At 43.1% G+C, this 16,023-nt stretch overlaps 1 protein-coding gene across 1 annotated transcript in view; it reads right to left on the minus strand.

Moving 5' to 3' along the window:
* LOC135711526 (uncharacterized) overlaps positions 1-851 on the minus strand; it is a 62,550-nt gene extending 61,699 nt beyond the window's left edge. Inside the window, exon 1 of the mRNA XM_065234396.1 lies at positions 61-851. Coding sequence (XP_065090468.1) covers positions 61-115 — 55 coding nt within the window. The 5' untranslated portion in view covers positions 116-851. The remainder of the gene's footprint in view (positions 1-60) is intronic.
* Positions 852-16,023: the final 15,172 nt, after the last annotated feature.

Consider the following 16,023-nt stretch of genomic DNA (forward strand, 5'->3'; position numbering starts at 1 on the left):
TCACGTTCAATAGAGCAAGAAATCAAAATCTCGGAAGAACTCGGCCAAATCATTACTCACCTTCGTATTCTTTCACCAACTTCGCAGCACTGAAGGCTTGTGGATCGTTCTCCATGATGAGTTTGATTGTTTCCGATTTTTTAATGTTCACTTCTGGTATTTTTAGATTTGAATGGGCTACTGCTCAGGAACTGCGGCGCCTTTTCTCGCGAATTGACCGATTGTTAGAACTTTTTCTTCTTCTGTTTCTGCTTGGTAATTGCGGGAGATTGTCAAAACAACAGCACGCGCCTCTAAGTATGCCGATACACGTAAGGAACGAGGTTCACAACAGCCTCACTGACGTCGTGATCGCTCGATCGGTGAAAGGAAAACAAGTCGTTGTTTTCCCAAAAAGTGACACGAGTTCTATTTATATGCGAGAACAGGTCCACTTGATCGTTGATCGTTGTTTCTGTTTCGCCGATTTTCCACAACAATCGCAAATGCCCTGTAGTAGGCGGTGATTATCCGCGGCTTTAATTAGAACGCGGTGCCACTTTCCATTGAATGGCCTATTGTTCAACTGACTTAAGTATGGTCAGTGCTGCACTCTCACTTGCATTGTTCTGATTTCTAATTCGATCAAAAGTGGGTTCTGCGTTCCAAGATTTCGAACAGATTAGCACGCCACTCGCAAATCACTTTCTTCGTTGGAATGCTATTATCTTGTCACTCTTGATCGTTAGATTCCAACTGTCTCAATTCTTCGCTGCTGTCCAAGATCCGAGGAGATCTTGACCGAATGTGTCCTGCTTGCTTCTTAACTGAACTGAATCGGTGATCGTCTGGTGCAAGACTGAAAAAAATCGCGCCCGTCGCTGTCTAGCTACTAAGATGCGAGCCGATGACGGTGGCGGTTAGTATACTGTGGCTGGTGCTCTCTGCTTTGTGGATATTAACGCCGATGATGACGATGATCGCCGTCAGCATCATCATGATCATCGTCATTGTCGCGGTAATGATTGTTCTTCGGTATCGAGCGCGCGCATTCACTCTCGCGCTAGCAGCCTGAGAAAAAACACGTGGTGCTCTCAATTTTGAATGAACCAGGCGAGTGAGTGCTGGGTCCATATGCTAGTACATGCATTTTATTTGTTTGCATTTCTACTTTTTGCATTGGAGGAAACGAGATGTATTTTGAAAATATGTGCAGGTCATACGAATTGTAACACTGCGTAGGCAGCATGTTACGTTTGACAGCGTATTTAACACAATTTTACCCATTTCAACGCATAAAGGGTGTCCACGATGAAATTGCCACACACAAAATTGATTCGCAAAATTCGAGTTTTCATCCGATTGCCATCAAATTTTCAGGGATTGAGAAATAACTATTAAACTTCATTTTACCATTTTACTCATATTTTATTTACAGTCCATACGCAAATGCCCGCACCTTGGCCTTAACCCCGGCCATAAGATTCTGCACAACCTGTGAGTCAACCGTTTTTTGCATGTAAACCCATACTTTCTTCAGTTCCTCGACTGTCTTCACTACCTTAGGTCGTTTAAGAAGGTGCTGCTTCATAATCACCCAGTACTTCTCGATGGGGCGGAGCTCCGGAGTGTTGGGAGGGTTGAACATTTTCGGCACGAAATTGACCTTATTGTCCGCATACCACTTCAGCACGTCCTTGGAGTAGTGGCATGAGGCCAAATCCGGCCAGAAGATTGTTGGGACGTTGTGGGCCTTCAGGAGAGGAAGCAGCCGCTTCTGGAGGCACTCTTTTATGTACACCTGTCCGTTCATCGTGTCCTGGGTCACGAAAGGTGCACTCCGCTTCCCGCACGTGCAGATGGCTTGCCAAACCAGGAATTTCTTCGCAAATTTGGCACATCTTCTGAGTGCGGACATGCTCCGGAACGCTGAACTTATCCTTGGCCGTGAAAAACAGGTTGCCGGGGATCTGTTTGAAGTCAGCCTTCACATATGTTTCGTCGTCCATGATGCAGCATTCAACTTTCGTCAGCATGTTGAGGTACAACTTCCTGGCACGGGTTTTGGCGGACTTGTTCTGCTTCTCGTCGCGATTAGGGGCCTTTTGTACCTTGAACGTTCGAAGCCCAGCCTTAGTTTTGGCCTTCTGGACAAAACTTCGGCTTAGGTGCAGCTTCTTAGCCACATCCCTAACGGAGGCGTTCGGATTTCGGTTGAAGGCCCCAACTACGCGGTTGTGATTTTTGGTGTTGTACGGAATACTTTTTCCTTCACTTCTGGGCTTCCGATCGGTGGTCAACCGTTCCTCGAACCGCTTAATCACTCGCGACACCGTGGAATTCGCGATTCCCAACGTTTTAGCGATGGAACGATGCGAGAGATCCTTGTTCTCGTGATGAATGCGCAAGATTTTATCACGCACGAGCTGTTCTTTCGACTCCATTTCCGAGTTTTGATCACAGGACTTTAAAAATTGCAGGATGTAAATAATGCACTATGAACTAAATCCACCCAAATTTTCATTAAATTCTACCCAACGGTTAAAAAGTTAGAGCAATTTCATAGTGTGGCAATTTCATCGTGGACACCCTTTACATTACTTTACCTTCAAGCTCCCCCTTTATCATGTGCATGTGCATGTTTTAGAAGCAGCGCACAGCGGGGCAATCCCCGTACAAAAAACGGTCGAAATTAGATGTTTTGTTTAAATTCGTAACCAACATACTTTTTAAGTGATTTGATGCTCCTCAACAGTGCTGTCATGGTAAATTGAGGGCTGGTTACTCGCTGAATTTTCATATGTGCGCCCCCGACTACCTTAAATGCATATGTAAATAGCATGTGCAAATGCATGTGTTAAATAGCTCGTCGTCATTATCTTTAAGAGATCGAGCATTCCAATTTAAAATATTTAATGCTTTAAAATCCATTACTGAATTATAAAGTCATGGAAATATTATTTGCAAACTTTACTCCAGTTTCAATAGCATCAAACAAGGAGTTAGATTTAAGCATATCAGAAATCATATCAATTAATGATTTCTGTAAAAATTCCATTTTAGGGGCAGTAATGCTTCCTAAGCCAAAATTGTCAAAATTTCCGTTAGAATTACGTTGGTTAGTATTTTGATTTCTATCCGTTAGCAATAGCAGCATAGGTAGCTCCATTAACTCGCTGAACATTGTTAGCAGCCAGGGGAGTAGGTACAGATGACAAATTTGAAGCAGGGGTGATATTTGTACCTACGGGTACGAATGTAGAATTTGTTCCTCGCTGACCGTTGTTAACAGCAGAGTAATTTGTACCTGGTCGGAACGTGGAGCGTTTCCTACCTGTAGCTTAGAACGAGATTGAAGGATCGCTTTGCGAGTCTTACATTCCCAAAAATTGGATTTGTGTTTTTCACCACAATTTGAACATTTAAATTTCTAGCTAGCTTTTTCCAAGACCTAAAGGTTGCTTAGTTCACTAGACTTGAAGTGAACTAAATAAAAATCATTAGAAATCCCGTTGCGTGAATCGCCAGGACGGGATTTCATTTTCATTTTGATTACTTGGAGTGGCTCAACTCCAAGTAATTTTGCCAGTTCATCTTTGATCTGATCCAGGGATTCACCACTGGGCAGTCCTTTCATGATAACCATGACAACCAATTTTACAGGTTGAGCACTGAAAAGTGCTGTTTAAATTTGTTGTAGCTTTAGGTAGTAGTAACACTTCCTTCAGCAAAAAGCAAATAGATCCGCACGGCAAGAGAGCACGATGCGGACTGACTACGCAACAAGATAGACGCACATTTTTGCCTAACCCGTACGATGTACGCGGGGACTTGAAGTATGTCTCCAAGTCCACAGGCAAAAATGTGCGTCTATCTTGAAAAACTGACGCATTAATGGCCCTTCGCTCATTTTCAACTTCTATTCAATTTTCATACTGCCGTACTCTAACGGAACTATCCACCTACCCTCTTCTAAAGATCATTCTCTAGCTAATAAATCATCACACTAAAGCTTCATGTTAGCATTTCCAACCAACCCTTTAATGACTATTTCGTCGAGAGCGTTTCACTGATCAATCAATCTATTGAACTGATCAATGAACCGGACGAAATAAAACTGCCGATTAATAGTAAATGTAGATTTAATGGTTTTCACCCAATTACATTAGATGAACTTAAAAATATTTGCTTTTCATTAGGAAAATCGGCTGGAGTAGATAATGTTAATGCTAGAGTTATTCAAGATTGCTTTCATGTCATTCGACACACTCTGCGGGACCTTATTAATCAATCATTGCAATCTGGGCACGTGCCGCATATTTGGAAAGAATCTTTAGTTGTTCCTATACAAAAAGTTGCTGGGACGATTAAAGCCGAAGAGTTTCGTCCCATCAACATGTTGCACACATTAGAGAAAATTTTGGAACTTGTTGTAAAAGGCCAGCTGTTAGAATATTTAAATAGTAACTGTTTGTTGATACCGGAACAATCGGGATACCGGGAAGGCCATTCTTGTGAAACCGCGTTAAACTTAGTGTTAGCTAAATGGAAAGAAAATTTGGAGTATAAAGATACGATTGTTGCTGTGTTTTTGGATCTAAAACGCGCTTTTGAGACAATTTCTAGGCCCTTATTGTTGAGAACAATCAAGCGCTTTGGAATTTCGGGTTCTGCATACAAATGGTTTGAAAGCTATTTATCTGACAGAACACAAAGGACTGTTTTTAATGATGTTGTATCTTGTCCCTTTAACAATGACCTTGGAGTGCCTCAGGGGAGTGTATTAGGGCCCCTTTTATTTATTATGTATATTAATGACATGCGACGAGTTTTACGGTTTTGTGATATTAATCTTTTTGCTGACGATACTGTGTTATTCATTGCAGCTAATGATTTAGAAGAAGTCGTTTCACGCTTTAATGAAGATTTGCGTTCTCTAAGTAGATTCTAAATTCATGGTAATTTCCGCGGAATCGTGTAGATGACGATGCCTCTGTTGTTATTGATGATTAGACACTTGATCGCGTTCAGGAAATTAAATATCTTGGCTTGATTATTGATGACAAACTCAAGTTCAATTCTCATATTGACAATGTCATCAAGAAAATTGCCAAGAAGTATGGAATCCTATGTCGCTTGAAAAACGATTTAACTATTGGTAGTAAAATACAGTTATACAAATCAATCATCTCCCCTCATCTAGACTTTTGCCCTTCCATTTTATTTTTGGCCAATGAAACACAAATCTCGAGATTACAGCGTTTGCAGAATAAAGTAAAGTCTTGATTTTAAGATGTAATAGATTCACTTCCTCAACTTTTATGCTGGACGCTTTGCAATGGCTGTCAGTGAAACAAAGAATTGTGTTTTTGACTATGGTGTTCATTTTTAAAGTAGTTAACGGTTTGCTGCCTCGATATTTGTGTGATCGGATTGAAAGAGGAAGTGATTTTCATAGATATAACACTAGAAACGCGGATGAAGTAAGAACACCACATCTTTTGAATAATGCTTCACAAAATTCATTATTTTTCAAAGGTATAAATGTTTTCAGTTCGATGCCTAGACACATCAAGCGTGCAACTACACTTACAGAATTCAAGAGACGCTGCATTTCACATGTAAAAGCTGTTTATTGAGCAGTTAAATTTTTATGAATGGATAAATCATGTATCTTGACAAAGTTATCACTAACGGATTATTTTGTATGAAGACTGTCATCAAGACATTTTAGTAATTTGTGTAGCATATACAAAAAAACTACATTGTTTGCCTCGATGCTGATGATGGATTTTTAGTTTTTTTGATTTTGTAGTAGTAATAGTAAAAATAACTTTGAGTAGTCTACAATGGTTTGAGCCTCGCGCGCGGAATACAGGTATAAATGACTAATACGTGGAAATTGTGGCAAAAGCCTTGAATTAGTAAAGGGTTGGCTGGAACTCGTTTCCTTGGATATAGTCCTGGCACTGCGGAAGCTTAAACGTGTAAATCCCAGGTCACGTGTAAATGGAAGTATTGTCGAGGACTATACTTGGACTTTTGATAACTAGTTACACCTTTGAATGTTTTTGGTTGATGCCTATAACATATTTAACAGGACATTTATATCTGTAATTGTAACCAGCTCGATTTTATTTGCAAACCTGGTTAAAATGTTTATATTTAATTATATTAAAGATAACTCGTCCAGCTCAAACCTTTGTAGGGGTAAGAGGTGGGACCATCATCATCATCACTTCTCCGCAAAGCAGTGGTAGAGAAAAAAGGAACCGGACCAGTTCCAAGCCAAATAGGGTAGGTGTTCCAGTAATAGTGGTATTGTTGCGGTATGGAGTTTGTGCTGGAATAGTGAGGAGGACCCGGATATGATTATTTTTCATCGGTAGCTCTCCTAAAATAAAGCATATTTGCATATTTCAATCTTAAAATATGCCCAAAAGTGACGTAAAATAAATAATTTTCCTTAAGATTTTCAGTCCTTTGCACCTATAGTTGCGGTAGTGTTCCTATAATAGTGGAACCCATAAGAAACCAACGCATTTCATTATTATAGGAACCAAGGTTAGCAACTACCACAACTACTGGAACAGTGTCCCTATTAATGGAGGACGAGTTTTCTAAAATTGAATGCAATTATATTACAAAGTAATATTTTTCTTTCTAAAAAGAGGTTTAAAGCTATAAATTGGCGTATAACGATTGTGTGTACATCGTAGATTTATTTTTTATTAATAAATTGACTTACTACCTCCACTACTGGCTCACCCACCCTACGATAAAAAAATAAAAAAAATAAGACTCGACCTTCTTCAATTTGCATGAAACTTTGCATAATTATGTCACAGATAAACAGACATAAAACTCGCAAGTTGTTCATCGATCAAGCATTTAACCACAGACAAACAGACATAACACTCGTAAGTTGTTCATCGAACAAGCATTTAACGAACAATTTAAAAGTATCGTAGTTGGTAGCACCGCCACATGTGGCGCGCATAGTCAATTCCCTTGCATTTGACGTTTACACACTACCGCCATCTGTTCAGCGAACTATCCACCACAGTGTACTCAACAGATGGCGGTAATGTTTTAGCGACGATGTTTTACAGTGAGAAGTATTCAATGTGTTATGTCTGTTTGTCTGTGATTATGTATCATGGGCAGTCATTCACATTTTTCCAAGAATTCGGCAATTTTTCTGGTCCTGGAGAAAACCTTTCCTTAATTCGAAGTATTTCTGGTTAATTGACAAGGTCATCTGATATTCGGTCATTGTGAGAATTTGTATGTACCACTTCACATTTGACCACAAACGTTTGGTTACTTACCTTACCAATCAGGCTAAGGCCTTGTTGTCCTCTGCTGTCCGAAGAAGTCGTCTCCACTCTACTCGATCCATGGCCACAGTTCGCCAGCCTCGTAGTCTGCGAAGGGTCCGCAGGTCACCTTCTACTTGGTCGATCCACCTTGCCCGCTGCGCGCCTCTTCTTCTTGTTCCTGTTGGGTCGCTTTCTAGAACCATTTTCACTGGGTCGTCGTGCGGCATTCTTACGACGTGCCCAGCCCACCGTAGTCGCCCAATTTTTGCAATGTGGACGATGGATGGTTCTCCCAGCAGCTGGTGCAATTCGTGGTTCATTCGCCTCCTCCACGTTCCGTCATCCATCTGCACTCCACCGTAGATGGTACGCAACACCTTCCGTTCGAAAACACCACACCGTTGGTCCTCCACGAGCATAGTCCAGGTCTCGTGGCCGTAAAGGACCACCGGTCTAATCAGCGTCTTGTAGACAGTCAACTTCGTGCGGCGGCGAATTTTATTCGACCGGAGCGTCCTCCGGAGTCCAAAGTAGGCACGATTCCCTGCCATAATGCGTCTTTGAATTTCTCTGCTGGTATCATTTTCGGCGGTCACCAGTGAGCCCAAATACACGAACTCATCGACCACCTCGATTTCGTCACCGTCAATCTGAACTCGGGGTGGGAGGCTAACATTGTCTTCCCTAGAACCTCTTGCTTTCATATATTTTGTCTTTGATGCGTTGATGGCAAGTCCAATCCGTCTAGCTTCAGCCTTCAGTCTGATGTACGTTTCCGCCATCATCTCAAAGTTCCGTGCCATAATGTCAATGTCATCGGCGAAACCAAGGAGCTGGATGGACTTCCTGAATATCGTGCCACTCGTGTCTATCCCAGCTCTTCTGATCACACCTTCTAACGCGATGTTGAACAGCAGACACGAAAGTCCATCACCCTGCCGTAACCCCCTTCGAGATTCAAAGGGACTCGAGAGTGTCCCCGATACTCGAACAACGCACGTCACTCGATCCATCGTCGCCTTGACCAATCGCGTCAGTTTATCCGGAAATCCGTACTCGTGCATAATCTGCCATAGCTGATCTCGATCGATTGTGTCGTATGCGGATTTGAAATCGATGAACAAATGATGTGTGGGCACGTTGTATTCGCGGCATTTCTGCAGAACCTGCCGAATCGCGAAAATTTGGTCCGTGGTAGCGCGGGCACCCATGAATCCCGCCTGGTATTGCCCCACGAACTCTCTTGCATATGGTGACAGACGGCGGCATAGAATTTGGGAGAGTACCTTGTAGGCGGCGCTCAGCAGTGTGATCGCGCGGTAGTTGCAGCAATCCAACTTGTCGCCCTTTTTGTAGATTGGGCATACGACACCTTCCATCCACTCCTCCGGTAATATCTCCTCCTCCCAAATCTTGGCAATTACCCAGTGCAGCGCTCTAGCCAGTGCTTCACCACCGTATTTCAATAGCTCACTTGGTAGTTGATCTACACCAGTTGCTTTGTTGTTCTGCAGCCGACCGATCTCCTCCTCAACTTCTTGAAGATCAGGGGCCGGTAGCCTGTCGTCTTCTGCGCGTGCTCCAAGGTCTGTTGCCGTGCCACCTTCGTTTTCTGCTGCTTCACCGTTGAGGTGCTCGTCATAGTACTGCTTCCACCTCTCAATCACCTCACACTCGTTCGTGAGAAGGTTACCGTCCAAGTCCTTGCACATATCGGCTTGCGGCACGTAGCCTTTGCGCGAACTATTTAGCTTCTCGTAGAACTTCCGTGTGTCGTTTACGCGGTACAGATTTTCCATCGCCTCGCGATCTCGATCTTCCTGCTGACGCTTCTTCCTTCGGAAAACCGAGTTTTGTCTGTTCCGCGCTTGTCTGTATCGCTCCACATTCAATCTCGTGCGGTGTTGCAGCATTCTCGCCCGTGCTGCATTCTTCTCCTCCACTAACAGTTTGCATTCGCCGTCAAACCAGTCATTTCTTCGGTCCGGGATTGCAGTAACTAGTGCCGCTACAGCAGTACTACCTATGGCTGAACGGATGTCCCTCCAGCCATCTTCAAGAGAAGCTGCGCCAAGCTGCTCTTCCGTGGGTAGTGCAACTTCCAGCTGCTGCGCGTAGTCCTGGGCAACTCCGGTGTCCCGTAGTTGCTCAATGTTGGGTCGTGGCGTTCGACTTCGACGTGTGTTATGCACCGTCGAGAGTTTTGAGCGCATGCATACTGCAACTAGGTAGTGGTCCGAATCTATGTTCGCACTGCGGTACGTGTGGACGTTGATAATGTCGGAGAAGAATTTCCCGTCGATTAGAACGTGATCGATTTGGTTTTCTGTGTGTTGGTCAGGTGATCTCCAGGTGGCTTTGTGGATATCCTTGCGGGGGAAAAAGGTACTTCGAACTACCATACCCCGGGAGGCTGCAAAGTTCACGCATCGTTGGCCGTTGTCGTTCGATACGGCATGCAGGCTGTTTGGCCCGATTGCCGGTCTATACATTGCCTCCCGTCCTACCTGAGCGTTCATGTCGCCGATGACGATTTTGACGTCCCGTTGCGAACAGCCGTCGTACACCTGCTCCAGCTGCGCATAGAACGCTTCTTTCTCGTCGTCGGGTCTCCCTTCGTGTGGGCAGTGCACGTTGATGATGCTGTAGTTGAAGAAACGGCCCTTAATCCTCAACTTGCACATCCTCGCGTTGATCGGCTGCCAACCAATCACGCGTTGGCGCATCTTACCCAGCACTACAAAGCCGGTTCCCAGCTCGTTGGTGGTGCCACAGCTCTGGTAGAAAGTAGCCGCTCGATGCCCGCTTTTCCATACCTTTTGTCCCGTCCAGCAAAGTTCCTGCAGTGCTACGACTTCGAAGTTGCGTGGTTGAAGTTCGTCATAGATTAACCTATCGCAACCCGGGAAGCCGAGCGATTTGCAGTTCCATGTTCCGAGTTTCCAATCGTAGTCCTTATTTCGTCGCGTAGGTCTGTGCCGATTGTTCCGATCCGTATTTCTTTCTTCGGTATTTGCAACTTTGTTTTTTTCCAGGGCGGCTTGTTGGGCCTGCCCCAACCCCCTGCCTCGCCGGGGGACCATCGTGCACAGCTCTGTTTAGAGTCCCACGCTGGCACTAGGACGATGATCAGCCGCTCCTAACATGGAGAACAGACGCCGTTTTGAGCCGCACCTCCATGGTGAGCAGACGCTCAGGTTTGGTGAAGCATTTCCTCTAAAGGGTGTCCACGATGAAATTGCCACACACAAAATTGATTCGCAAAATTCGAGTTTTCATCCGATTGCCATCAAATTTTCAGGGATTGAGAAATAACTATTATACCCTGGACAGACTATGGCTTATATCATGTAATATAGGCTGTCTTGAAATGAGCACTCATACATAGGATTTCCAGTGAAAACTAGATGTATGAGTGCTCATTGCAAGACAGCCTATATTACATGATATAAGCCATAGTCTGTCCAGGGTATTAAACTTCATTTTACCATTTTACTCGTATTTTATTTACAGTCCATACGCAAATGCCCGCACCTTGGCCTTAACCCCGGCCATAAGATTCTGCACAACCTGTGAATCAACCGTTTTTTGCATGTAAACCCATACTTTCTTCAGTTCCTCGACTGTCTTCACTACCTTAGGTCGTTTAAGAAGGTGCTGCTTCATAATCACCCAGTACTTCTCGATGGGGCGGAGCTCCGGAGTGTTGGGAGGGTTGAACATTTTCGGCACGAAATTGACCTTATTGTCCGCATACCACTTCAGCACGTCCTTGGAGTAGTGGCATGAGGCCAAATCCGGCCAGAAGATTGTTGGGACGTTGTGGGCCTTCAGGAGAGGAAGCAGCCGCTTCTGGAGGCACTCTTTTATGTACACCTGTCCGTTCATCGTGTCCTGGGTCACGAAAGGTGCACTCCGCTTCCCGCACGTGCAAATGGCTTGCCAAACCAGGAATTTCTTCGCAAATTTGGACATCTTCTGAGTGCGGACATGCTCCGGAACGCTGAACTTATCCTTGGCCGTGAAAAACAGGTTGCCGGGGATCTGTTTGAAGTCGGCCTTCACATATGTTTCGTCGTCCATGATGCAGCATTCAACTTTCGTCAGCATGTTGAGGTACAACTTCCTGGCACGGGTTTTGGCGGACTTGTTCTGCTTCTCGTTGCGATTAGGGGCCTTTTGTACCTTGAACGTTCGAAGCCCAGCCTTAGTTTTGGCCTTCTGGACAAAAATTCGGCTTAGGTGCAGCTTCTTAGCCACATCCCTAACGGAAGCGTTCGGATTTCGGTTGAAGGCCCCAACTACGCGGTTGTGATTTTTGGTGTTGTACGGAATACTTTTTCCTTCACTTCTAGGTTTCCGATCGGTGGTCAACCGTTCCTCGAACCGCTTAATCACTCGCGACACCGTGGAATTCGCCATTCCCAACGTTTTAGCGATGGAACGGTGCGAGAGATCCTTGTTCTCGTGATGAATGCGCAAGATTTTATCACGCACGAGCTGTTCTTTCGACTCCATTTCCGCGAGTTTTGATCACAGGACGTTAAAACTTGCAGGATGTAAATAATGCACTATGAACTAAATCCACCCAAATTTTCATTAAATACTACACCGTACTATGGTTACCGCGCCAGTGTTCGCGTCGCACCTCTTCACTTTGCTATTGCCGGACTGGCAACATTGCCCAGGCTACGCTAACCAGCTGTGTCCATGTTTCAGCTGGTAGTCTTTTGTTATCATATGACTCGAGGAGGCGTGAAGTAGGAACTTGTGAGGACCAGGGCTAGGTATTCCGCTCCTTCCAGGTTGTCAACTCACCATTTTGTAGCCCAACAAACAAACATTTGGTTGCTGGGTACATTAACAAAGCGCTTTGAGGGTTATAAGTTCAAATTAACTCTTAAACAACAATAATTTGAGGTAGTCCTGAAAAGTTTGTCGTGATGGTTGAGTAATGCTAAGCAATTAGGGTGTATAAAGTTGTGTTCGATAAAATAGCTGCGCATGCCAATTTTCATACAAAATGGTGAACTTAGACAAGATGTAACTTTGTTTTTGGATTGGTCAACTTTAACAACTTTTCTTTTGGATTTTCTTAAATGATAAAAACCTTAATGGGAAATTGGTTTCTAATTGTATTTTTAATGAATAGTTGACAACATTTCCAGTAATTTTTGCTAATTGTTTTTGACTGTCCGATGATTGGTTCAAAAGTTATGATTTTTTAAGTTGGTGGTGTCCGAGAAAATCGGAAAACTTTAACTAAGGTTTTCCGGAAAAAAATGTTAATATATCTATGAACTATACCTATGGGAGAAGTTTCATAGAAATCGAAGACCCTTCGGCCAGATTTGTTCGATAATTTAAAAAAAAAATCCCCCTTGGCCAGTGAAAAAAATGAACATTATTTATCGCTGAAATGGGTTCAAACTGTAAAGCATTGATAAGAGGTGACACTTATCAGATATTTCAGGAATTGCAAATGTTTGGTAGAACGCATGGGATTTTGAAACAATGCTGGAATGCACCGATAGACCGGAGAAGCAATAGAGTGTGTCCATGGCTTGGATCGACCACCTGGAGCTGGTAGCTGGAGATTCGGCAGGGGTGCAGCCCAGGGCTTTGCTGGATTACCTGGATTATGTTCTCTCTTATCAGTTGTGTAGGAAAGTGACTGACATTTGGCGGAACTCCACTCAGCAGATCCAGTACGCACGGGGTCGGAATCGGTCAACCATTTGGCAGAAATGAATGTGAATTTACATGGCAGTTATGAGGAGAATTCCATACAAATTATCCAGGAGAACTCCAACGAGAAATCGGAAGTGGATTCCAGAGGAACTATAAGCAAAATTGAAGGATAATTCTGAGGACAATTGCACATAAAATGTAATTCTAAGGGGAATATGACCGGAGTTTCAAGAAATCCCTTAACCATTGATTTGGTCTTAACTGATTCTTGTCAACTTTGTAGCCAATTGGTTGCTTATGCTGACTTCGGTTCTGATCACCTTCCAATAACTTTTGAAATATCCTAAGAAATAATTTCTAATACCAACAGCTTTACTTTCAATAACTTCAATTGCCATAGAGCTGATTGGGAGCAATATCGAACATATATGTAATATAACTTTGATCAAAATATTCCTTTGAAAACCAAAGATGATGTTAATTATGCTCTTGAATATCTGATTACTTTTGTCAACTTTGAAGCAAAAGCTGCATCAGTACCAAATGCGAGGTTGAATTCAATTCAATTATAATTCTTGAACCGTCTGAAAAAAATCCGCGATTCTCTGCTCTGAGGAACAAAAATTTTGAAATCTGATGTGTCATAATTAGACCCGAGTACCCAAGCCTATATCAGCGCTTAAAGAAGCTGGTAAAATTTTGATCCCAATTTCGGAAATAGCTTCAAGAGATCCCATAATTTCAGTTTGGGTCTTACTAGTCCTATTGAAAAAACGATCTATAACAATAAAGATTCAAAATATGAAAGCTCCAGGAAATGAAGGAATTTTCTATATCCTCATTAAAAGCCTCTGCACATTTAAAGGAAATGAATAAAGTCAGTCTTAGTAAGCCGTCTAACGTGAAAAGTACTTATTCAGTTTTGTTTTTAAACATAATCCCAAAGGTACCCAACGTAATTGGCACAGTCGAATCTCGGGGGAAAGGTATGTGAGCGACTTAGTGCTTTTTTCACGAGTGGAACAGTGATCAGGACTCTCTGCGAAAAGCTACGCGTTTCGTCACAAAGTGAAAATCACCGTATTCCCCTAGCATACAAGAACCGATCAGCAGATACCCGGAACCCAGCGGCCCAACCTACCCGACTTGTTCATCGTTGGTACACAGTTCGAAAAAGTAGTGTAAATTTCTGTTCAATATGATGCACATAAATGGAGCGTCACATATCATATACGTTTACATTATATATCATGTAAAGTTCTGACTCATTTCATGCAATGTAGCAAATATTGTATACAAAAGCCCATCTTTGTAAACAAGATTGTGTGCAAGTTGCTCGGTTGCGTGAAATGAAATACAAGTCTACGTGAATGAATCTTTACATCACAATTAAAATACTGAATTTTATTCTGTGTACATATAGCGTATAGTATTTAACGAAAATTGATAACAAGTGTAAATCGATTGCCTTCCGGGAGGCCGGTTCACCGTGTGGGGATGTCATGCTTTCGTCGTGTAGTTCTATCGAGAGTCTCGTCACCATGTGCGAGTTTGAACACGGTCCGGTTGGCAAACTAGCCGGGAAAAGTGCTGATAATGTGTCCGTCGCGAGTTTTATGTGATGATTTGGTGGCCGACGTTGCCGTGAATCAGCAAGCTTACGGCTTGCAAAAGTGCTCGTCTGCTGGTCTCTCACCAGTGTCGGAGATTTTGAGCAAGGTGAAGGATCCCTCGCTGGATACGCCCAAGACTCGACGGGCGGTAGCTGGTGGCCGTGAACGGTTCCTGGGGAAAGCACTAGACGCGAACCTCCTCCCATCATTCCTCGCCGATAGCTTGAAGTAGCCGGACGTAGTTTGTTCGTGTCTCCGTTGCGGGTATTGGTTTCGTAGCCGGTGGAGTTTTTTTCCCACCATAGTGGTTTTTTTATATCGCGCGTTTTACCTACCGTGGACGAAGTTCAGTGCCCAAGGCAACCGCAGTCAGCAGAGGAAGTAGCCACCTTTAGCGACGCTATAGGTGGACTATCATCTCACCGTCATCATTTCATCACCACTCCAAAGCAGCAAGCAACAAAAACAAAGGAGCAAACGGAGTGGCTGCACCAGCTTACACAGCCGGCACCGGCCGGTGTTAAGTATTCTACACGCTAACTTGAAAGTACCCATTAATGAGTACAAATTCATCAATTTTATAGAAAAGTGGCTTAACTCATTTAATGAGTAAACCGGCTTTACTCATTAATGAGTATTCAAGGAATACTTCAAAAAATGGGTACTTTTGACCCTTCATTTTTATTCTATACATGAGTAGAAAGTACCCATTTTATTGAAAATTTTGCTTCATGGGGCACCCTGTCATCATAGATGTAACCAAGAAATAAATTGTGAAAAAAAAACAGATTAAAAGGGATTGAAACTCTTTATATTGTACATATATTGATCATCAACGATTACAATTCAATTTTCTTGTTGAATTTATGACTAAATGGGCGGGAGACCTCTCCAGAGTTCCATCCACGTCCTCAAGACCGTAGCTGAAAAAATTCACCTGGCGGAAGCTTCTCCCTGAAAAATGCATTGAAATGTTGTGCTGGACATTCCCACAACGGCCTCCACCATCCAATCACGATTTCGATGTGTCGGTTGCAGCTCATGCAGTTTTCTCAGCATGATCAGCAACAAATGAATGTTCTTCTTCGTGATGGATACTGCTATCGAATGGGTCCGGTTCCTTATGAATGTGAACTTCTTCGAAGATCTCAGCAAACCTGAAACGAAACACATTATTAGAACAATTTGTATGAATGTCGCACATCTATATAATCCCTACCTTGTAACAACTAGCTTTGTCGCTCTTTCCATAGTTGGAAAACTCGCGATAAATCCCGACCACGTAAAATTTCCTCCTGATATGCGAAAATGGCGTCTCTTTTTTTGCATTGAAATATGAATGAATTTTTTACCCATTTTTATTTCAAGCCAATGTTCTCAAAAATGAATAAAAAGTAAACATTTTTCATTTTGTAAAA

Source organism: Ochlerotatus camptorhynchus, unplaced genomic scaffold (genome assembly GCF_037179485.1).
Source record: "Ochlerotatus camptorhynchus isolate MF236.1 unplaced genomic scaffold, CSIRO-AGI_Acam_v1.1 ptg000433l, whole genome shotgun sequence".
NCBI classification, from domain to species: Eukaryota; Metazoa; Arthropoda; class Insecta; order Diptera; family Culicidae; genus Ochlerotatus; species Ochlerotatus camptorhynchus.